The sequence below is a fragment of the Podarcis filfolensis genome (genome assembly GCF_964270895.1).
Source record: "Podarcis filfolensis genome assembly, chromosome: 11".
Taxonomy (NCBI): Eukaryota; Metazoa; Chordata; class Lepidosauria; order Squamata; family Lacertidae; genus Podarcis; species Podarcis filfolensis.
The window spans coordinates 31017671-31041680 of record NC_139613.1 but is presented as its reverse complement, the minus strand read 5'-3'; the positions used below and the strand labels follow the sequence as shown (position 1 = coordinate 31041680).

Here is a 24010-nt window from a genome sequence, read left to right as displayed (position 1 = left end):
CATATCACAAGCACAAAGCTATATAGCTCCTTATCCCCCACAGTAGGCTCCTAATCTGGCTCAGGCTTCCCACATTGGCAATATATGTGAACCATAGCTGTCAACTTTTCCCTTTTCTTGCGAGGAATCCTATTCAGAATAAGGGAATTCCCTTTAAAAAAGGGAAACATTGACAGCTATGGATTGAACTAGATGATACTCAGGGTACCTTCCAAGTTTTTGATTTTATGATCTATGGGCTCTGCCTTGTATCCATGGATATATATATGATGTCAGGTAGGGGACAAGAAAAAGAAGGTGGGGCCGAAGGGATTTGGCAGGCACCACCGATATGCTGTTTACCTGAAATCATGGTGATGTCATGTGATTGGCAGGTAGCTGGCTCCACCCACCTGTCAAACTTAGCTTATGGAGGTAGATAAGGACCCAGAACACCCCTGACTTAAAGGTGCAGCTGCGTAGCTGATGTAATGTGAGGATCTTCTGTTCTAGCAGTGTGGGGAGAGATACTTTAAACTCCCACTTGAATGCACCTAAAGTGCCTCTTGGGAGCCCAGTGGCATTACAGGTGGGGTGATGGTTACATTGCATAACCCAGGGGAACCCAAGTACAATATCACAGAAATCCAGATTGTGTTTGACCTCAAAGCAAGATTGACTTAAAACTGGTTAATTTAACAAATTAGTACTGAACTAGTTTCTACATGTTAAGGAAGTCTTTCCATCAGTGGACTCTATTTATACTGTTGCTAAGAGGCCTATTGCTTTTGAAGGGGTGTTTATTCAGTGTTTTCAAAGCCTTCATTATGAAACGCAATTTGCAAAGGTTTGTAAATGAGTGGGGAAGACTAGGGCTTTACTTTTACAGTATCAGAGCTAATCTTCGTTACATTAATTTCTTCCTTCCCGCTGAGAGCTTTCTTTTACCTTGTTCTCAATGACACATTTTTTGAAATTAATGCCAACAGTCTGATATCCTTTGATCATTTATCAGAGAAGTCATGTAGTAAAAAACATTTAGCTAAGTATTAGAATGGAACATCAAAAAAGAAAGTGCTGATAACTTAATTGAGATACAACAGAAGTGAGAAATCTGCTCAGTGCTGAGGGCACCCTTGGAAAAGCATCACAAGATAAGAGATCCACAGCAAATCTGCATAACACTGAGATGTAACTGACACAATTTGCATAACATCTTTAGAAGCAGCACATCATTTGCTGATTAGCAGAAATATCACTTTTCTGTAATGCAAACAGGTACAATAATAGGTACGCACCATTTGGCAGCTGATCAGCAATTAACATGTTCTGTTACATCAAAATTGGAGTCGTATGTATGTTGCAGAAAGAGAGACGCTCACTGGGGCACTTAAGATAAACCTTCCCCAAGCTGATTCCCTCCGACCATTTTGGACTACAAGTAACTACTTGACCATTGCTGGGAATGATGGGAATTGTAGTCCAAAACATTTGGAGGGCCTCCAAGTTAAGGATGTCTGCAGCTGTTTCCTTCTGCCCAAAGATTGGCGCCATTTCGGCACCAGAAAATCTCTGTTCATCAACCTTTAAGTAGAGCAGGTCATTTCACTTCATGCAAAACTGTAGTTCAGAGTCTTCCCATGTCATGGCAAAAAGAAAAAGGGAAAAAAAGAGCAGAGTCTTCACTTTCTAGCTTCTGAAGAAGCTTGATCAAGCTTCAATTTTTGCTATGCAACTTTGGCTGGGATGTTTTCCTCTCATTTGGAGTGGAAGTCTTGGCAGTTTTTGAAGTGTCATAAGTTCCCACTTTGTTAGCTGAGTTTTCTGGGCATCTAGATTCCACTCACTCAATATGACAGGTCTAAAATGTTCCTGACCATGAGACTGTCACTTCTAAAAACCATGCTGTTTACTTACACTATTGGAACCACAATATAAATTGGTGTTATTTTGATTTGCCTCTGAATTTCTGAGAAATTAGGACACACACTGTTGTAACACTTCCACATTTTTTTCTTTACAACCATGAGAACTAGAAATCTTGTTTTAAATCAAAGTTGAGATGCTCAAAATCCTAACATGAGCCCACATGATGCGAAAGTTCCTCAGGGATAGTATGCTGCCTAACCATGGAAAACAAAAAAAACCCTGCTAAATATAGATTTTTGAGTACTGTTGACTTCTAAGTTCATATACTTCAATCCCATTGTTTCTCAGGGGTTCTTTTTCATCTACCGTATCAATATCTTTCATCTGTGGGAAGTAAGCAGGAGAAGCTTTGCATTCATAGTGCCTGTCAAGGGATTTCAAGTGTATCAGCATGTGGAGAGCATAGGCCAGAACTAGAAGCAAAATCAGAGACATCACCAGGCCCATCAGAATTGCTGGCGGGAACAAAGAGGCACAGTCTTTGGCATAAGCAAACTGCCCGTCTTCAATGTTGAATCCTTGAATCTGTTGAGAGAATAAAATGGTGTGGATTAAAAATCCTCTTTCTCCTGGCTAAAGGCATATCATTATTTTCTCCCCATTGCTAAATTGGATCATCTTAAAGGATGATCCTGGTTGCAGGTGGGACCACAATACAATTTTCCTCCTCCCTGGCATGGGGGGAGTGATGCCCTTTACGCCAGGGTGGCACCACGATCACCCCAGGCCTCTTTTGGCCAATCACGATTGAGTGGGGTGATTGTGGGGGGTATAAAAGCAGCAGCATGATGTGTGCTGAGCAGCTGCTTCATGTTGCCGAACACCCGCCCACTCTTCCTTTTGCTTTGGACTTTGGTTGGTTGCCTGTCTTGGGACGGGTAGGGATTTTTCCATTTGGCAGATTGGCATGGGCCACTTGGTTTTCGCCAACCTCTTGGCAATCGTCACAACTTTGTAAAGTTTGGCGGTTAGGCATTTGTTTATTGATATGGGGGGAGGGGAGGTAGGCCATCGCCTGCCCCTCCGTGTTCAAGGGTATTCCATTAAAGGAATCCGGGCCCTGGATCCTGTCTGAAGTCCGCTTGAGGGGCTAGGGCCATGCCAGGCCTCTGGGAACACCGAGGTGAGCTGCAGACGGGTTTCCCTGATGTGGCTTCCTCATTGGTGGTTAACCCTCCCTGACTCCCTGTAAGGTGGGCAGGAGTCAGATATAGTCTATTGCCAATGCCTAAGCCAATACCGCTCACATTTGCTGTAATCAATAAAGTTGCGGCCTAAATTTTGCCCATTAACCTTAAACCAAAATCTGTTTCTGTGTGAATTTATTTCTTCTGGGGGGCTGGCTTGGGGGCCTTGACAAGCAATCAAGATTCTTGAACATCAATCGTTGTAATTCGGTGTAAGCCTGGCTTTTAAACGTACTATTTTATTGTTGTCTGCTACCAAGGCAACCCATAATCAACTGATTTGTTGAGGTAGACCTGTTTATACAGATAGAGACATAAAGGTTTGCAGAATTTACTTGTGCTGATGCTGTGGGTGATGCAGTTGTTCATACATCTCAGGCTCAGGCTATAACTCTCAGAATGCATCAGCTTTCTTTGAAGGATAAATATTGTGACGTTCTTACTCGGCTCTGAATTTAACCTGAGCTGTGGAAGAATATCTCCCACCTGATGTTTGTTTAGTGCCCTGGGAAAACCTCATTTCCCAAGGCCCCTACCAGGTGTGGCTGACAGGACTCCACAGGTCAATGTTCTGGTTACTGAGAGTGGGAGGAGGCACAGCAGTGGGGAGCTCAGCACAGTGCAAGCACGGCACAGAGAGCATCAGATGTGTTCTGCTGATGCACCTGCATCATGCCGAGTTCCCTGCTGCTTTCCCCCTTCCCCTCTCAGCAATCAGAAGTGGCACACAGTATTGGCAAGGCAGGAGAGCAATGCAATTCCGCCTAGGTTGCCCTACCAGTGGAAAACAGAGCTAGGCCTCAGATGCCTTCTTCTCTACCTCTGGAGCAGTACAGGATGAAAGGAGAGAGACAACAGTTGCACTGAAGATGCCACAACAAGTAAGAGAATTGGCGAGATCACAGGGGGGCTGCAAATTATTAATATGTTTAGAACTTTGGGGGAAATAGGTCTTCCTCCCCACGAGGGATGGGGTTCTCACCCATCTCTAGTTATTTTAAGGGCCTTTAGAATTGCAACTAAGCAGCACTCCTTGTTCCATGCACAGCATTTTTGGAGTTCTATCCTTATCTCTCTGTGACTCGTCACCTGTCCAACCCCCTTGTCTACCAGAAAGACCCTCTGAATAGCGGTTGCCAACCTTTTCAAAATGAGCACCACAAGTCAAGTCCAGATCTGAGCTTATTAAGTTGTGGGTGGACAAAGCAGTCGACACAGAGATTTCCCCAAGTGGTTCTTTATAGTAAGCTGGAACTGAACTAAACTGCAAACAGCTCAGCCGGCCTGCTTTTATAGGCAGCCGGCTGTCAACATTGTCAACATTGTAACGACAACAACCCAGGGTTTCCCGCCTAAATTAACTTATGTGGACCTGAGTGAAAACTATATACACAACACCCCTGGTGGCCAGGGTGAGAACTTCAATACATAACAGAGCTGATATAATAGTGTCCTCTACAAAACATACATAGGCCCTTCTCCAATCTGCTGAGCCAGGGAGCATTGCAACACATGACTGTGTGCCACAGACCCTCCTGCTCTTGTCTAGAAGTGGTATGAAATATCTTGAATCATTTATCCAAGTTAATACAGGGGCTCAATAATGTCCCCTTCCCAATCTACATTGCTCATGACGCTTCCGCTGATCCCCAAACTATACATGAAAATAGCTGTGGTCGATAGCCCATTGAGCCACAGAACCAGGGTGTTAATTTTATCAAACCAGGTTAGGATTGGAGGAGTCAAAACAGCAGAACCTCCCACTACACCTGGATTGAAGTGAGTGTGTATGCTATACATGTTGAGAAAGAGAAAGGCAGGAACTCTAGAAAAATCCATTACAGAGGTGGAGATGATTTTGCTATTTATCTGAGGGGCGACATGTCAGCTCACCTACAGTAGACACTGGGTAATGGGTCTATACATAAGAGCATAAGAAGAGCTTACTGGATCAGGCCAATGACCTATCTAACCCAGCATCCTGTTCTCACAGTGGCCAGCCAGATGCCTGTGGAAAGTCTGTGAGCAAGACATGAGCACAACAACCTGAGGTGCGTAGATTGCTCTTCCATCAAACACAGAAGAATCAGGAGCCCAGGAGCCAGTTTCAAAGTAAAAATTCTCTCCAGGAAGACATTTATTCTTGTAGAAGCTGAAAATCAACAATGCTGAAAAACAGGAGTGGGCACCCTAGCCAACATGTAAAAATAAGCGAAGAAAAAAGAGTCTCTCCCCAACAGCACAATCAGTTTAAGATTTGAAATATTCTCATGTAAAAATGTTGAGTTATATATTTAAAATCAAAACCCGATAGGGAACCAGCTGAGGATATGGCTATCCTGATACAGTACAGAAGCTGCCACCTGACCTTTTTTTTCAGAAGGTAAACTCCCCACAGTGTTCTGTGATCAAAAACAGATGATAGATGTCTAGACTCCAGCACCCACCATGCAGATGAGTAAAAGCCTCAGGACAGAACTTGAGGCTGTTGAGACTCTCAGCTACACATTTCAACTGCAACTTCAAAGGAAGGAGGCTGGCTCGTTCCACATCCCACAAGAAGGGGTGACACAAAGGGAGATTCCTTGGTGGCTAAATTGTCTCTTTTGGAGTGAGCAGTTAGGCTTGCCCTCTCGCCCTTTCCTCTGATCCTCATAAGGAGATAAGATTCAGTAGCAGCCATTATATCCTCTCCTTAGCTGACCTCAGCAACTGACCCAAGAGTGATCTTGTCACTGAACTGTGGAAGGCAGAGCAATCAGGGATTTATCCCCACATAAAACAAGGCAATGAGAGGAAGGCTCAAACTAGACATTTTATGAAATGTGCATTTGTCACCAGAAATGGCAACATGCTATTGCTTCCTCCCAGCCCACATGGAGACAGAGAGAGAGAGAGAGAAGAGAAAGAATAATGGTGATGCCACGTCATGTATTTTCCCACCTAAAAGGAGTGAAGGATAAATGTGAAGCTGTCATTTTCAGTGACAAATGCACTGTGTTTAGCTAGCCATGGGATGTGATTCTAGACATACTTAATAAGCCCTGTTAAACTTAGTAGGCCTCCCTGCTACCCAGTTGAAATGCTTAGGATTATTTTGCAAGTCAGGTTAAATATAGGTGCTCAGATTTATGTGGTTTCTGGATCACTTCTCGTTTCCAGGGAATCACAAGTGGGGAGAGGGCTGTTGAGCTCAGGTCCTGCATTTGGGCTTCCCAAAGGCATCTGCTTGGGCACTGTGATGCTGGACTAAATGGGCCTCTGGCCTGATCCAGGAGGCTCTCCTTATGTTCCCCCATGAAGTTGACTGGCAGATATTTGGGGATGCAGAGCATAGTCCTGCATGAAAATTTTCAAAACATCATAGAAAGTATTATTGCTTTGCACATGAAGCCCAATCAGAGTCATCAACAAACGTCTATTCAATATGGGTAGTAAGACTGTGGCCCTCTAGATGTTGTTGCACTTCAACCATCATCCCCAACCAGCATGGCCAATGATCGGGTCAGGTACAATGGGAACTGAGGTCCAGCAACACCTAAACCCTGTCTTGCAAGCTGTTCCAAAATCAACCCATAGACAAATGAATCAACCCTAAACAATATTATGGTTACAGTCCTAAACACATTTCCTAGAGAGTCCCATTGAACGTAACTAAGAAAAAGTTCCTGGATTTTTGTTTTTCTCCTCCCTCCTAACCCTTTTTCCCTTTGTGCCATGTCTCCATGTCTTTTAGATTCTAAACTTGATGCCAGGGACTGTCTTATCATTGGCATTTGTAATCCTTTTGAATGGGGAATAAAAATGCTTTACAATATATATATATTTAACCAACATAATGAGAATTACTTCCGAGTAAATATGCTTACAATTGTACTGCATGTCATATAACAAAGGTGAAACTACATTCTTTCCTGTTCAACTTTTTCACTTATGGGACAATGACAATAAAGATATTGTATTGTATCGTAATCTGCTTTCAGTAGATCATTAAGCTTTCTTGCTGCCACCATGCACATCAGGGGCAGGAACTTGAGTCCATCAAACACTGTTGGACTCCAACTCCCATCAGCCCCAGCCAGCATGGCCAAAGGTCAGGGAATATGGGAGTTGTAGTCCATTAACACCTGGAGGACCACAGGTTGACCACATGTACTTGCTTTGGTTTTTCCTCATATTACCTGAAAGTCAATAAAAGTGACTTCCCAGAGCTTGGCTGCATCATTTGTGGAGCTGGGCGTCAGGAGCGCATCATACCTCTGCAAGTTGCTAACATGTTCACAGTGATAGGAGTAGCTCGCTGGTGCATGTATTCGTGTCGCATTGAATGTTGCTTGTACAGATTGGTTGTAAATGAGTTGGATTCTATGTAAGGTAAACCAGTTTTGAATGGACAGCTTGTAATAACTGTTGGTCAGCATGAATCTGGGAGAGGAGGAATCAGAGAAATAAAAGAAACAGAGTCTTAGATGCAACAGATCTCACTGTTTCCTTCCATTACTTTTTATCAAGGGGAAATACCCAACTGTATTATGGGGTCAGGCAAAAATCTCTTTGCATTTCCAGTCAATTGAGGGCAGAATTTTGCTTCTCATAAAATTCACATTTGGGGCTATCAACACCAAGCACATTGCCAGTCAAAGTTAGATGCTTCTAAGCCCCATTCATTTCAACAAGGAAGAGTTAGACACATGGTTAACACTCCTACAGAAATGAATGGAATTGCATTTTAAGGTAGTGTTTTATGACAGCATTTTCCTCCATTATAGGACTATCTAAAATGCTTTAAAGCCTCCAGTTTGCTTAGTGATAAGCAAACAGTTCAAACAGGCATTAATATAAGATGTTTCCTGATCCAGAAAAAAAATGAATTCATGTTTGAAGACATACCTGATGACAAATCCCTTCAAATTGTCAATGTCGCCAAAATTAAGTGAAAGCCTATGACAAAAAAGAACAATGTCAGCTTAGATCCATAAATGTGAAAAAGAAGAAATAAGAAAGGTAGCTAAACTGTATTATTCAAGCCAGAGATTGCCAACCTTTTTGGACCAGTGGGCACATTTTGAGTTTTGAGAAAGTGCTGTAGGCCCTAGTGCCGGATTTGGGCACCTGGAATAACACAACATGACTGACATGGGGGCATGACATAACATAAAATTAGAGAGAGGTCTTGCTGGTCCTGATTGTGGAGGTCACACAATACTGATCCCTCACAAGCACGCACAGTGATGCTGCTGCTTTTTAGTCACAACAGGGAACATTCCCTAGTACCAGGAGAAACATACAAGCAGTGGCGTAGCGTGGGTTGTCAGAACCCGTGGCAAGGCAAGTAATTTGCACCCCTAACCCGTGGATTTGCGCCCCCTAACCCTAACCCCCAGATGTTGTGCCCGGTGCGGCCGGCCCCCCCTGCACCCCCCACGCTACGCCACTGCATACAAGGGGTGACACTGCAGTCACTGCCTCACATACATGCACACACTCTCAGCACACATACAGAGACACAGGCAACTCTCTCACACTCAACACTCATATGTACATAGCGCTCTCTCCCCCCCCCCCAAGTGCATCTCTCCCTCTCCCTCTCCCTCTCCCATACACACAGACCATATAGTCATACCACCCTCACACAAACACTGCTGACTCCCTCTCACAGACAGCAGCATAACACGCCCCTTCCTTCCCTCCCTCTCCTCTCACACACAAGCCACACGTGCCTCTCCCTCTCTGTCCCCAATGCATCTCTCTGTCTTTCACCTGCACATTTAGAATATGTTTGGGGGGGGACTTTCCCTCATTTTGGGGGGAGTGAGGGGGGTGCAAAGTTAAACACTGCAAAGATGAAGCAGGCTAATAATGAGAAGAATTGCGTCTGTATGTTTTGCCTCATTTATCAGGTTCTACAAATGCAAGAAACTTCCTTTTTTAAAAAAAGCATGAAAGCTGAAAATTTGAGGATTATGGTGCCTGGAGACAGCAAAGAACCCCTTTGCCGGTGCCGGTGCCCCTTTGCCGGTGCCAGGGACAAGGCTGGCAACACTTCCCTCAAGCTAACTTGCTGGTTTTTTCCCCATCTCATAACATACGGCCTTGGGGGTTTGTGCAGGACAGTAAAATATAAAAACTGAGGCAATTCCATAAAACCACAGGCTCAAAGTGATCATAAATAAATTGAACCTGTTTAAAACTTCCAACCATCCACATAAGCACCATTTAAACAGCCATTAACAAAACCAGCAAACCATAGAGGCTATAAATTAACAACCAGATATCAGTGTCTGTTGCAAGTCTGTTCCTCTCTCTCTCTTGCGGCAACCTTCCAGACTTCTGCAAAGGAGACACTTGGAGGACGGCCAAGGAACCAGGTGTGTTCAAACTGTGAGAGATTCTGGTCAATGACCATCAGCTGAAGAACCTCGTCCCGAAAGAGAACTGTGACTAGCCTAAATTTATTGAGATCTTCCAAATCCAATGAAGGATTTGGAAGGATTGCGCCACCACCTTACTGAGGGAGCTGGGAATCATGCTCTTTCTTAGGCCACAATACACATACCTTTAAAGCACTATGATACCACTTTCAACAGTCATGGCCTTCTCCCTCAAGTAATTATAGGAGCGGTAGTTTGTTAAGGCTGCTGAGAATGGTTGGGGGATCCCTATTCCCCTCACAGAGCTACAATTCCCAGTGTGGTTTGAAAATTGATTCCTCTTCCCAGGGAACTCTGGAAACTGTAGTATAATTAGCCTCCTCTTGCTTCGGTTTCCCTGTTTCCCCAAACCAACATTTCTTCACCTACCCTTCCCTCAGGTTCCAGTTTTTCAGTCTCCTGCCTAGCTGTGCATCCTTCCTTCAGATATCTTGGCTCATGGCTCTCTGTCCTTCCTCTCACCTACATCTTGGAACCTTTCCCCAGTCCACCCAGCAAGCACAACAAACCTATTTCTTTCTGTCTCTTGGCCCTGTGTGAAGTGTTCATCTCAGATAAACTGGCAGGTTTACCTTTTTCACAGAAGCTGGACTGCAAATACTCTATTAACTTTATAGCCTGAGCAATAGGGATGTTGGTGAACATTTCAAGCCATCGAAACAGCTCAGCATCACAGGCTGCACCGATGCAAAGACAATACTATGTGGGTGTTTCTAAATTTGCTTCAATTGTACACCAGGCACAAGCAACTCATGAGCACAGTAGGTCACAATCTTACATTGCATTTTCTTCACTGCAGTTTGAATCTGCAACATCCACGGTGGCATGAACACCAAATGTCTTGTCTGTTAGGTCCAGCTGTGTGTGATTCTGAAACCTAATCATGATCCTTCTGGCCCAAAAAAGAATACAATGGCTTCCATTGACTGTGATGTTGAGAGGGCTGTAGTGAGTGTGGATGACAGACTCTCTCTCTGAATTCTCTTTGCTGCTTCCATTGTAATTCACAATCTGCATATAATCAAGGAAGAGTTCAGAGTTAGCAGGTCTGCCATGAAACAATTAATACCAATAGCAGCATGCAAATTATCTTTGCATCTTTAAGCCAAATGCAGTCCCTGTTATTTCAGCATAAAGCATTTCACCATAAAGGGTTTGTGGAGTATGCTGAAAAGCAGTAGTTTACTTTCCCTACTCCCAATGCAAGGCTCAGTGTAAAGCAGAGACTTGTAGGTGGGTAGGTTTGAAACACAAAAGCTCAAATCCTGGCTGAGGCATAAAAGCTCACCAGACAGTTTTTAAAACTGGCTTCCAGGATTCTGCATGGATAAAATGGGATATATGTTGTTAGCAATGTGCCATAGAAATGCTAAAATAATAATCCTCAGGTGAACTTCATGAGCATTGGCAAAGCATACCTGACACACATTAACAATTCAGGGACAGCCAATGTGGAGCTACAAAGATGGGACTACTACTCCCATCATCCCTGGCCGCTGGTCATACTGGCTGCAGCTGATGGAAGTTATAGTTCATAACATCTGGAAGGCACCAGATTAACTATTCCCTGCTTTTCCAGATGACATTCCAACTGCAGATCATCTAATGTGGACAATTCATCTGTGATATGAAGGACATGAGTTTTTTTCCCCTACACACCATTATGCAGAAATATGTCTTAGCTCATTAAAAATACTTCTGTGAAACTCATTGTGTCGTGGTAAAAGTCAGATTAGGAGTTTAACAAATGTAGAAAATAGAAATGTAGAAAGAAAAAAAGCAATTTTAATTACATTTTTGTGGAAGTGTGGTGGTGAAAAGAAAATCTGCTTATCTTTCTTGTCTAGATCCAAACAAAACTATTTGCTTGTCCACTTAGGGAATAGATTCTCAAACTGAAGCCTAAAAGCTATCAGTGGTTTTGTGGGAACTTGGAACACAAGATATCAAATCTTAGGTCAGCAGTGAGTAACACAGAAAACATGGCATTAATGACTTGGTGGGCAGAAAACTGACATAAGGGAAAGAATCACAGTAGATTCTTTTTCAGTAGCAGCCAAACACAGCCAAACAACTTGTGCACAGGTGCAAGATAACATGTGAACACCCCCTAATTGTTCAAGTACATAGCTCAGATATTTGGAGACTTTTAAGTTTTGAGGAAATGCAAAGCTCTACTAATATGCATACGTCATTAAAAGCTTTTGAACCCCTGGTTCTGAGAATTAGTATAATATTTTTTGTATGGTCACTGAAACAGGTACCTTGCATTTTTAGGTACGGTAGTAAGTAATGTGTTATCCAAGCAAAGTTCACACCAAGATTACAAACTCAGAGGCTGCACCAAAATTATGCATTCTGCCCCAATATTTTCTTTTTTTTTTTAATATTTTATTAAGGGTTTTCTTGTTTTACAGTGTAAGTGTAATGCCTCGTATTTTTTTTTCTTCCATGTAACAATTTTACAAATCTGTTTCATTTGATGAGGCATTAGGGAGAGAAGAAAAGAAAAAAAGAAGGAAAAAAAAGGAAAGGGGGTGGAGGGAGGGGAGATGGATGGGGGTGGGGTCGGGTAGCGGTGTTTCTGTTATGCTTAATGTATGTAGAGTTTGGTGTCAGCGTGCTTGTGCTGTTCACTTGTGTTCCTTTGGTGGTGAGAGAGGTTGGGGTTGGCCTAGGGTGTGATTGTTTGTTTGTGATTGGCTGTGGTGATCTTTGTTTTCGTGTGTGAGTGAGGTGGGTGGGTGTTTTGGATCAGGTTAGCCATATTGATTTGTATGCTGTTGGTGGATTATTGTCGTTGTCCTGTTGGGCTGTGTATGTGATAAAGGGGAGCCATACCCATTGTTTTTTGATTGCGTCTAGGGGATTTGCGGGGTTTTGGAGTAGTATTTTGTATATTGCGGATACCGCCCCTTTACCGTTTCCCTTTGCTGTTAGGAGGAGGTTTTCAAAGGTTGTCAGGGGTCTAGTTGCTGCTGATTTTACTGTTGGGTTGTTTAAGAGGGCATGTAGTTGGTGTTGTGTTAACCAGGGCATTTGGGTGTCTTCTAGTTTGTCTTGTATTTCTTGTGTTGACAAGGGTTTGTTATTTTTATAAAAGTCTATTAGGCGATATAAGCCTTTGGTTCGCCAGGTTTTTATCTGGAGGTTTTGTGCTGCATGGTGGAATAATGGGTGGTACGCCAGGGGGATTAGTGGGGATGGGGTTGGGGATAGTTTGCCTATTTGTGTTTTCCATGCTTTGAGCATGGTCTGTGTGTACCTGTTAAGTGTTGTGGGAATTTTCTTTAGTTTGTTTGGGAGGAGTGGGTATGTTGTGGTGCAGGTATTTTCAATTGTGTCCCTCTCTAGGTGTACCCATTGTTTTGTCTCATCTTCTAGTATGTATGGGATTATATGGCGTATTTGGTTGGCAATGTAATATGCTTCTATGTTGGGGATTCCCCATCCTCCTTCTGAGGTGGGGAGGTGCAGGTATTTGGGGCTTATTCTTGGTTTTTTATGTGAGAAGATGAAAGAGTGTAGTTTTCTCTGCCAACTGCGGAGTTGGGTTGAGGGGATCCAGATTGGGAGGGTTTGGAATAGGTAGGTTAGTTTTGGGAGTGTGATCATTTTGATCATGGCTGTTTTGTCTGAGAGAGTGAAATTCATGTTATTCCATCTCTTTAGGTCTTTGTTAATTTGTCGCCACAGGGGCTTGTAGTTGTGGAGGTACAGTTTATTGAGGTTTCTGGTTATTTGTACCCCTAGGTATCTGAACTTGGTGTGGCAGAGTTTTATTTTGGTGACCTTCGTGAGTTCTTTTTGGGTGTGAGGAGGGGTGTTGAAGCACATAGCTTCTGACTTTGTAAAATTTACCTGTAGGCCCGACACCATTGCAAATGTGTTGAGTTCTCTGATTAGGGAGGTTGCTGTGCTTATGGGGTCTGGTGTTGTGACCATTAGGTCATCTGCAAAGAGCCCTAATTTATAGGTTCTGCCTTTTATTTCCACTCCCTTGATGTCTGTGGCTGCTCGGATGCGGATTGCTAAGGGTTCCAGATATAAATAAGGTTCCAGGATAAATAAGAAGGGAGACAGTGGGCATCCTTGTTTCGTGCCTCTTTGGATAGCTATAGTATTAGAATCCATATTGTTAGTTCTGCATTTTGCTGAGGCTTGGGAGTATATTTGTTTGAGGGTTTGTAGGAAGTTGGGGCCAAATTTCATGTTAGTTAGTACTGCTAATATGTATTTCCACTCTAAGCAATCAAAGGCTTTGAGGATGTCTAGGGACATAATTGTCAATGGGAGTTTAGTTGCCTTGCTGTGTTCGATCAGGTTCAGTAGTTTCCTGATGGGGTCTGTTATATTGCGGCCAGGGACAAAGCCAGTCTGGTCTGGGGCTATTAACTTGTGTAGGAAGATTTTTAGGCGGTTGGCCAAGATTGATGTGAATATCTTGTAGTCTTGGTTTATTAATGAGATTGGGCGGTATGATTCTACTTTGAGGCTGTCTTTTAGTGGTTTTGGGATGGAGACTATTTTGGAGTGGGTCCAGGTTTTGGGGATGGGGCCCCCTTTTATGATGTCGTTGAATAGGCGGGTCATGTAGGGCATCAAGGGTTCTTTGAATTTCCTATAGAATTCTGCTGTGAAGCCGTCTGGGCCTGGGGCTTTGTGTGGTTTCAGGTTTTTGAGGACCACTTCTATTTCCTCTGGGGTGATAGGGCTGTCCATGAATTCCTGTTCCTCATCAGTTAGGGTAGGCATGGTCAGTCCTGCTAGAAATGTTCTGATTTCCTTCTCTGGTGGGTTATGGGAGGTGTATAGGTTGGAGTAGAATTCTGCAAATTCTGAGGATATTTCTTCAGGGGAGAATGTTATGTTGCCGTCTTTTTTGGTGATGCAGTGTATTCTTGTTTTGAGTGCTTTTTTCCTACATCTATTTGCTAGTAATCTGGAGTTTTTCCCTCCATATTCATAGAAACGTTGTTTAGAATATAGAATGTTGATCATTGTTTTGTTAATTTCTAGGGAGTCTAGTTCTCTCCTTTTTTGTTCTATAAGTTTGAGGCGTTTTTTAGATCCTGTTTGTTTGTAGCGTGTTGAGAGGGCTGTGATGTCTTGTTCTATTTTGCTAATTTTTGAGGAGGTTTGTTTTTTAAGGGATGTTTTCTCTTTTATGCAAGCTCCTCTGGTGACCGCTTTCATTGTGTCCCATAGGAGGGGGGTTGTTATATTGTCTACATCGTTTTCCTTGAAGTAGTTTTGGAGGGTTTTTGTGAGACTCTCTCTAATTTGTTTGTTTGTAGTTAGGATGGGACTGAAGGACCATGATGGGGTGGTTTGTGTTCCTTCTCCTATTTTAACGGTGACTTCTACTGGGGCATGATCTGTGATTTTAATGTTACCTATGTTTGTTGATTCCACTGAGGGGATCAGACCCTGTGTGAGCAGAATGCTGTCCAGTCTGGACACTGTATCATGACGCCCCGATTGGAATGTATGGCTGATGTCTCCCGGGTTTTTCTCACCCCAAATGTCGTAGAGACCCCTGTTTTTTAGCATTTTTAGTAACTTGTAGGAGTTCCTAGTTGTTGGGGGTTTCCTTCGGAGGAAGGTTGCCCATGGGGTTGTAGGGTGGATGTCTTTCAGGGATATACCTTTCATATTTAGATTGAGGTCCCCTCCTAGGATTGCTTCCCCTTCAGAGAAGGAGAGGAATTTGTTTAGTGTCTTCTGGAAGAATTCTAATTGTTTCGTGTTTGGGGCATATATGGAGCCGATTGTCAGTTTGATTTTGCCATCTAGTGTCCCTTTAGCGAAAATGAATCTGCCTTTTTTGTCCTTGAGGACTGTTGTGGCAGTGAAGTTCAGGTCTCTACTGAGTATTATGGCTACACCGCGAGCTTTCCCTGAGCCTCGTGCGACCCACTGTTGACTGAAGCGGGGGTCGCTCAGGAGTTTGCTGCCTTTGGGTGGGTTGTGTATTTCTTGTAGGAAGGTGATATGTGGTTTCATGGTGTTTATGTATGAGGTGATGCGTTTTCTTTTGATGGGGTTTCCCAGCCCCCTCACGTTTAATGTAATTGCTCTGCCCCAATATTTTCAACTAAGATCTTAATGTCTCTTGATTATACAGCATTGCCTTTGCAGTCAATGGAAACTGTGCCACAGTAAAAGTTGGTCTAATCAAACGGAACTTGCAAGGTGCCAAGCACCTTTCAAAATACATCCGGAACCTTGATTTTTGATTTTGATTTTTTGCTCCACGGTTGAAAAAGATAACAGCTTTCCAATACACAAACTACATATTCCACTGAAAAGAAATTCAGACCAGCATAACAGCTACCCTATAGAATTCAGAAGAAAAGTATGGTTATGTGCATCATGGAAGAACTTACAATCCAGTTTCCTGGTACCTCCATACCTGTGCAAATGTTATTTGTTGTAAATTAAGTTTTGGCTTCACACTGCCATCATATCGTCGGCCTGAAGAAGAAGAAATAAAAATATTTGTTGTCTATAGGCTGGAACGCCTTTCAACAACATACATTACTTAATGCAAAAAATAATGAACATGATGGACATATCTACCCTGAGTAAAAGTTAGCTGAATACCCCCCATCATTTTTTAATTCTGTCTTCCCTTTTCAAAATATGCTACAAACTGAATTTTGGGTAGAATAGGAAGTACATGTATGTACCTCTTCTTTCTTGAGAAAGAACAGCTAATCAAAATTGGGCCTTTTAATGATTCTGGGACTTTCTCCAAGGTGCAGCTAAGCATGCCAGTTACACTGTCAGCAGGTGCTCATAAACATCTTGAGATGCTCTCCCTCCTGTTCCATCTTTCCTATCATTCTCAGGCTATAGCACTGCACATCTTTGCTTAGCCACCTCTACTTCTAGACACACCCGATCCCACCCACAGGAAGAGGAAAGGGTATATTTACACTGCAGTAAGAACGCAGTGTTTCAGTGTGGTCAGTACTAAACTTTATTCATCTTCCTTGTTTGTTTGTTTGTACATCCTGTTTCTAGACTGTCCAATCAAAGTTCTCTGGGTGATTTCCAAAAGTCAACAAATACAGTAAAATCAATAAAATAATATCATAAAAGTATCATAAAAACTCAGAATCAGCTTAGAAACAGGCCGGCATAAAATTATATATGTATATATGTATATGTGTGTGGTGTGTGTGTGTGTGTGTGTGTGTGTGTACCGTAAGCACACAAGAAACCCAGCAAAGGCAAAGCAATTTGTGCTTTGATATACCAGTACATCAAAAAAAGAAACTTTGGCAGGGGGCGGTGTTTGGATATTTTTTTTCTAAGTTTGGGTTTTGGAACATAATTTAGGTGTCAGAGCAGACCATAGCCAGGGCACCGTTTTATGCAAAGGAAGACTCTTGTCAGAGAACTAAGGCCACACAATGTCCTAAATCCTTGGTCAGGTTCTCATATGGACAAAAAGCTTCCATACTTTTTTTTAATCATAAATTGTAGACAGTGACCAAGAACATTGGTGCCACTTCATTCAAAAGGAAGTTGAAAACCTTACCATTTCTTTGTAGCAAGTCTTGGTCAGAGAATGCAAAGAAACTGCAACAAAGCAGACACACAAAACAGTAAATCAGCACTATTCTCTCAACTTCTGAACCATACTGAACCAGATCAGTGTTTAGGTAAAGCAGAGCTGCAAGATAACCTGAAAAACAATGCATTTATTAAATGCAAATGAAATCTCAAAGGCTACGGAAAACACAGCCTTAACTAGCCACCATGTTGTCCATTCTGTGGCTACAGCTAGTAGGTCCATTTTCTTGCACCTTGGGATGCCTTCTTGCAGACACTGACTATTGTCCACTCTCTCCTTGCAGCGTTCAGAATTTCATTAGCACAAGTAGTTTCTGAGCTCTGAGCCCAGTACTGCGCCTAAGGCTTCAGATAAAAACTACAGAGTGGAAAACTGCCTCCCCACTTCCAGCTACTCTCTGAAGACCAGAGAAGAGACCCTCTTAAGCATATTAGGGGGATAGTTAGGGGAAGAACTAGGCCATGTGAAAAATGAACATAATGTTTTGGCTGCAGTTCATTCATTTTCAGCTTTGTGTTCTTGTTATTAAAAAAGTGTGCCTAGACTGTCCTTTGTTGCATCCATAACCTAGGTGTAAGGTTCCATTTAGCTCCTAGCTTTCATATCTCAGTTTCTAACACTGTCTCCTTGGTACATCCTGACTATTGGAATATCCATCATTTGCTTTCAGAACAATGGACCTAAGAACTTCTGGGAAGGCGCCCCAGCGACAGGGGCGTAGCTAGCAGGAGTGGCAGGGGCGGGGCAAGCCACCCACGGGGGCAAGGCGAGCTGCCCACAGAGTCTGCCTGGCGGACACAAGCCCCATGCTGCCGTTTTTGGGCCACACACCCCTTCCTACGCCCCTGCCCAGCGATCCTCAAAAGAATGTGGCAGAGCAAAGCCTCTTCACCCTTGCACATCCTTTAGAGGACTGCCGTGGAATGGGGGGGTCTGGCCCTTCCCTGAAAATATTGGGGGTCCCTTGCCCCCCCAGGCCTCCCTAGATGTCACCTCCTAGGTGCTTACGTCCTGTTTGAGTGTTTCCCAGAAGAGGCATCTTGTTGACCAGTGTGAGAAAAGGATGCTGGACTAAATGGGCATTTGGACATGTGCAGCTGGTTCTTCTTATGCCCTTTTGATTTAATATTAATGTCATAAAAATAGAAGATTACAAAAGCCTGAGGGATCTGACAATATTCTGTAGTCCTGCTGATTTTTTTAAAAAATTCACCACTACCCTTCACATCAACGCTTCTTGGTAGTTAGCGAGTGCCCATGTTTTAGACGGATAACACATACAAGAGAGATAAAGAAAGCTGCAAAATGTGCCAGGGGCAAAATTAATATGATTAATTGCATCTGTCTAGAAATGTGAGATAAGAGGACATAGCCAGGCCATATGGTTTAGAGGAGCACCTGGAGAATTGCACTTCCAGCACAGCTGCTGTGAAGGCCCTTCGTGTGATGTTTGGAACGAAAGGAAGGTTTATGTCACATTTGAAAAGTTCGTCTCAGAAGGAGCCTAATTGGTGTGAAACATCAATTCACAGCAAGAAGGTGGATATGCTTGTTTAGACGCCCAGTGAGGCGTATGGCGTGTCCCTGAGCAGTTGCTATGAGATGCTGGTGTAGAATCTGACACTTATGGGAGGTTGCCTTCTGCCTCCCAGAAAACCACCAGAAAATGAAACCGTGTTTCACGCCAAAGTAACAAGATTCTACTCTCAGCAGGAGAACATCCACAAAGTGCTAAATGTGCACTCCCCAATGAAATATGCATAACTCTGCTAGAAACCTGGTGGCAAGAGTAATCTGCGAGCCTCTGCAGAACGCCACGGACTGACAGATACAAACAGCGAGCTTCCCACTCCTCTAGGGAAGCAGGTGGTGTTTGTCACAAAGAAGCCTGGATGGTTATTTGCTTCCTTGCAATTTGCAGACTGTCCTCGTCACCGTTGTGTCTAGGAAACCGTGACACACTCTTTGCATGCTGGCATGTTCCATGGGCTTGTGTGAAGGTCTTGCAATGTGTTAACATGGCCTAGGATTCATTCTGTGGGTTCTGTAGATTTCCCAAAACAATATATCTAAGGGATACAATACATGTTATGTGACATTTAAAGTAACTTTTCCAGACACATTTCTTTTTCTATTTTAGTGAATTAAGCACACACTGGAAGCTATATTTAAGAACGAAGGAAGAACAGGTGGAGAAGAGGCGCTTAATGTTATCCTGATCACTCTTTTTCTTGTCAAAATCATCTTCTCAAACTGCGTTTCCATTGCAGTGTAAAACATATAAGTCTATCTATATCTTTCCCTATAGGGAGAAAAGCAACTGGGGTTGAGTAATTTTAAGATGAAACAGAGATGGCAACCACCAGCCCTTCCAACCACTCCTGACTGCCATCTCCCTTGGCTGCTTTTCATTTTCTCATTTTATTTTTAAAAGCCATTTGTTGGGGGGGGGGGTAAAGTTACATGTAACTCCATTTGAAAATTCCTTCCAGTAGCACCTTAGAGACCAACTAAGTTTGTCATTGGTATGAGCTTTCGTGTGCATGCACACTTCTTCACTTCTCATACCAATGACAAACTTAGTTGGTCTCTAAGGTGCTATTGGAAGGATTTTTTTTTTACTACGGCAGACCAACACTGCTACCTACCTGTAAATGTAACTCCATGTAGCACATAAAAGCACATTTTCCTCCCACAAAGAATTCTGGGCACTGTAGTTTGTTAAGGGTTGCTGGGAATTGAAACTCTGTGAGGGGTCAACTACAGTGCCCAGAATTCTTTGAGGGAAGGCATGTGCTTCAAATGTGCATGCACAGCCCAAGTTTGGCTCTGAAACAAAGTTCCATAACATTGGGCACAGCAATTTGCCCTCCTTGCCATGATGAGAGGGGAGCCAGACCCTGGCAAGCAAGATGGCCTTAGTGTTGGAGCTACAGGCAATGTAAAACGGAGATTTCTCAAATTCCCCATTCAGGTCACAGCTGGAGATATGAGATGGGTAGGTCCTTTCTGCAGCGAAGGGACACAAATAAAATATATATGTACATAGCCTATATATCAATTATATCCTTTCAGAGATCGCCATTGCCTGTGGCATCTGTGTCTATATTGTGAGTGTTCTATATTGTCTCTGGTCAAATTGTTTTCTGACATTTTCATTGTATTTCAAACTGACCCCTGAAAAGACAAATCAGGATTCCATCTACTTAATTTCATCTCTCCACTGACATGTATGAAGCTAGAAGAAGCAGTTGCTACTGGCTCCCCACTCCGTGAGGCTATTCCCCTTCTCCATGACCTTTGTACAGTTATAACATTACTGACATTTGATCAGAGTTGATGCCACAGTAGGGAAAGTCAATTCAGTTGTTTCGCAGAACTAGTAATCTGTACACAGCCCATGATCCATGTGTTATATAATTTGGGCCTTCAAGCAAAATGCAATCTGGATGTAAACAGAGCAATACTAGGCCCATTATATCATTTAATACCTGTGCGCTGGTTATCTCATCTATTCCAGATCTGTCACTAGCAGAACTGAAATTGGCTTAGCTCTAATGAACGGCACTGGAACAGCTAATCACTAAGTAATGCCCAATTACGTAAGATTATATGTATAAAAGAGTATAAGTGCCTACTTATCAGATGGCATTATCCATCAACAAGATAACAAAATCTGGTTTGCTTATTGGAAAAAAGGTCATGCAAGAGGATAGAGTTTGTTAGCAACGAACTTGTTAATTAATATGATTGAATCACAGATGGTCCAGGGATATGATGCTGCAAAAAAAAAAGGGCATGATAAGGACTTGTATGTTGTATAATATAACAGTAGGTTATTTTGTTTGATTTTGAACTATGTGTTTTAAAAAAAACTTACTGGGCTCAGTACAATTGCGTTTAAGGGAATATCAAAATTAAGATGGTAGAATATAAGCTTGGCGTGCAAATCGTGCCAGGTTCAGTTCCCAGGCACTTCCAGGTACGTCCAGTTAAAAAGGATCAAATAGCAGGTGATGTGAAAGATCTGAGACCCTGGAGAACCATTGTAGACAGTAATGGGTTATATGGGCAAATAGGAAGGAACCTGCTTTCTACCAAGTCCCATGTTCCCACAGGGATGTGCATCCCAATGCTCACGCACATCCAATCAGCAGCAAGCAGAAGGCTGTGTAGTTGTGGTAATCTATCTGGACATTGAACTAGATTACCCTCATGGTTGCTTCCAACTCTACAATTCTCTGTTTCTATGATAATGTCTACCAGTAATGACTTTCCACCTTAGCACTGCCTCATCACTGATGGATTTAAGAGCAGCATCTTCAGCCACTGTTAATGCCAAAACAAGAAGCTGAGCATAAAGTCTCTCAAAGAATTGATTCCTACATGGGGACCTCACAATAGCTGATATTTTCATTTTATTTATTACCACTGCTCATGGTGATTCTGCTTGTCTATTTGGGCTCATGCAGGCCAGATAAGGCACCTGGAATTCAGGCAAGCCAATTCTCCACACTCACAACATGCAAACACTTTCATCTGAAGCAACCTGAGTAGTGCAGACAATGAGATATATAAGAATATGTGTTTTATACGCATGCCGTTGTATATTCTTATACAACAGCAATAATTTCAGCCTCCATTGAGAAGAGGAGCCTCTTCCCTTAAGGACCTCCTGCTTTTATTTCCAGGTGTAAGTTTCCCCAGTGACTTTGGCACTAAATCAAGAATCACACCCTTTGGCAAACCACAGACATTGGTCAACGTTATCCCGGAGTGACTCCAGACTCAAAGAGAACCCTGCTTTCCAAACAGTGCAGATCACTTTCAAGACATTCAGTATATAGATATATTTTCCACAAATATTTTTCTTGAAAGTTGATAGGCACAACACAGTAAGTACAATATATTCAAGACAGCATCACTGACACACATCACTTTATGAAGTTCTGATTTGATAACTCTAAACCACTTTTTTTGTTTTGTTTTGTTTTGTTTTGTTTTGTTTACAAGCAAGAGGTATATAAATGGTATGAAATAAAATAAATAATTTCAACAGACACTTAATTGAAAAAGGCCCTTTACTCTTACAAGGAACTTTGTTTTGCTTATGAGCTCAGCTCCTGCAAGGTTTAACCTGCTTTCCTAACTCCTTTATCTTTGCTTTTTGCAGAAATTTAACATACATTGAAAGATAATGCAAACTTTAAAATAGTATCAAGTAAAACTACTAGTTAAGTACCTCCTATTTACTAGTTAATGGTCGAGGAATGAACATGTCAGCTTTAAAAATCACCACCACCTCAAAATTATGTTTCATGCATGTTAATCCAAGCATATGACCATGCTTTTATCAACATAAAATCAGACATCTGGAACCAATTTGTGAGCTGACCCTGTAAAGTTGTTGTTTTTTAAATTCAGTTCTTTGAAAGTTACATCACCTAACTCCATGACGTGCAACACTTCTTAATTGGGAATCTACCATCATCAGAGCAAACAACTTAAATGTTACAGCACATTTTAATTCATCAGTTAACCAAGGCACAGATCTCTTAATACAAGCTTAAGCAAATCACCACATGCCCCTGTTACCCTAAATGCACAGATTTCATCAGTAGTTGTGTGATCCTCATCAGTGTTTTCTGATCTGTATATGTTAAATGTATTAGTGGCTGCAAGACAAAATACTTAGAATTCAGTTTAGCTCTTTCCCCTTTATGATTATTTCTCTTTGTTGCTTCCCTCAAGTCGACTCCCAACACCTGCTGAAATGTCTGAGATCCATTTATACTGCACAAATGAAACAGTGTGTTACAGGTTCACAGCGATGAAAACAGGAGGGCTTAGATTAGGTTGTGTCTTCTTTTTGTATGAAGCTCAAACTGCATCTACATCCATACAGTAAGCTTCCTTTTGTGTGTTTTTCATTTAAAAATGCCATCGACAATGTGTTCTGCAAACATGTTTTACACCTACGCTGTTTTATTTATATCTCTGCTATTAACACTTCAGAAGGAAGGTGAAGTCACAAAAGCAAAGAGAAATGCAAAAGAGACTCATCTCTCATCTTCAAGCTTCAGCTATAAAATCACATGAAAGAGGATCCCGTTAATGTGCAATTGACAATACAGTTTCTCAAGAGGAGCCCCACTGAAGTTCATAAGCCTGCTTTTGCGGAACTAGCTTACAGAATCTTTAAAGGCTGAAACAATTTGCTTTTGCATTAATTGCGCGTTTAAAAAATATATGTTTTTTTTAAAAAACCAACCACCTTGTAAATGTACAATACAAGGTATGTTTGCGGTCTCCCATGCATAAACAACATTATTTCAGCTACACCCGTGCTATTTATAAATATTGACAAAATCACTTACCTCCTCTCCATCCTTCCAAATATTTGGTCCACAGGGGCTGAGAATCCTACACAGAAAAAGAGAAGTAAAAGCCTAAAGGTGGTGTTGCTTTCCATTGAGAAATGAATCGGTCCCTCCAGACCGAGCACATCTGTTCATGTGTAGCAACGAGAGCTGAGCCAGTAGTCTCAGGAACCATGTGATGGATAGCACAGCCAACCAATGGGAAGCAGCATCTGAGGCCACATGGGCTACTCTAGACTCTCTATACATAGTAAGAGGCTGTCCTGAGCTGTCTTTCTCTATTGAATAGAGCCAGCTTTCTTTTATGACTTACAATTCATGCCAGCGAGGGGGGAGACGCAACTGAACACTTGAGGAAATAGAGCTGGTCATTAAGAAGCGCCTTTTGACAAGTGCGCTTCCGTACTAGCTCCCTAAATGAAGAGAAGACTGCGGTTAGGGATGGGGGGGCAGGTATCCTTTGAAATTCACAGTTCTTTGAATTTTTGCGATGCAGTTTTCAAAGCAAATACTGCGCAA

The 24010-nt window shown here is 42.4% G+C and overlaps 1 protein-coding gene across 2 annotated transcripts; it reads right to left on the bottom strand.

Annotated features, from left to right (window-relative positions):
* Nucleotides 1–973: 973 nt before the first annotated feature.
* Nucleotides 974–23662, bottom strand: LOC310745183 (V-type proton ATPase subunit S1-like protein). Of its 2 annotated transcripts, none has more exons than XM_083577283.1 (7): nucleotides 23489–23517; nucleotides 17076–17116; nucleotides 15916–16003; nucleotides 10305–10537; nucleotides 7986–8036; nucleotides 7277–7520; nucleotides 974–2433 (listed from the first exon to the last, which is right to left on the bottom strand). In XM_083577283.1, exons 3-7 carry the CDS (start codon nucleotides 15937–15939, stop codon nucleotides 2131–2133), a joined length of 855 nt encoding a protein of 284 aa, XP_083433409.1. In that variant the 5' UTR covers nucleotides 15940–16003; nucleotides 17076–17116; nucleotides 23489–23517; the 3' UTR covers nucleotides 974–2130. The 2 variants fall into 2 exon arrangements, with proteins under 2 accessions (XP_083433409.1, XP_083433408.1); XM_083577282.1 differs by having other exon boundaries at nucleotides 2035–2433; nucleotides 15942–16003; nucleotides 23489–23662.
* Nucleotides 23663–24010: the final 348 nt, after the last annotated feature.

What these genes read in the sequence shown, in the direction of transcription:
- LOC310745183 (XM_083577282.1), bottom strand. Translation starts at nt 23,583, where the DNA reads ATGGAAAGCAACACCACCTTTAGGCTTTTACTTCTCTTTTTCTGTGTA. An exon ending in AACAAATAACATTTGCACAG is followed by an intron (nt 10,538 to 15,941) that starts GTATGGAGGTAC and finishes GATTATATGCAG; the next exon opens with ATTGTGAATTACAATGGAAG. An exon ending in TTGAAGGGATTTGTCATCAG is followed by an intron (nt 7,521 to 7,985) that starts GTATGTCTTCAA and finishes CTCCTCTCCCAG; the next exon opens with ATTCATGCTGACCAACAGTT.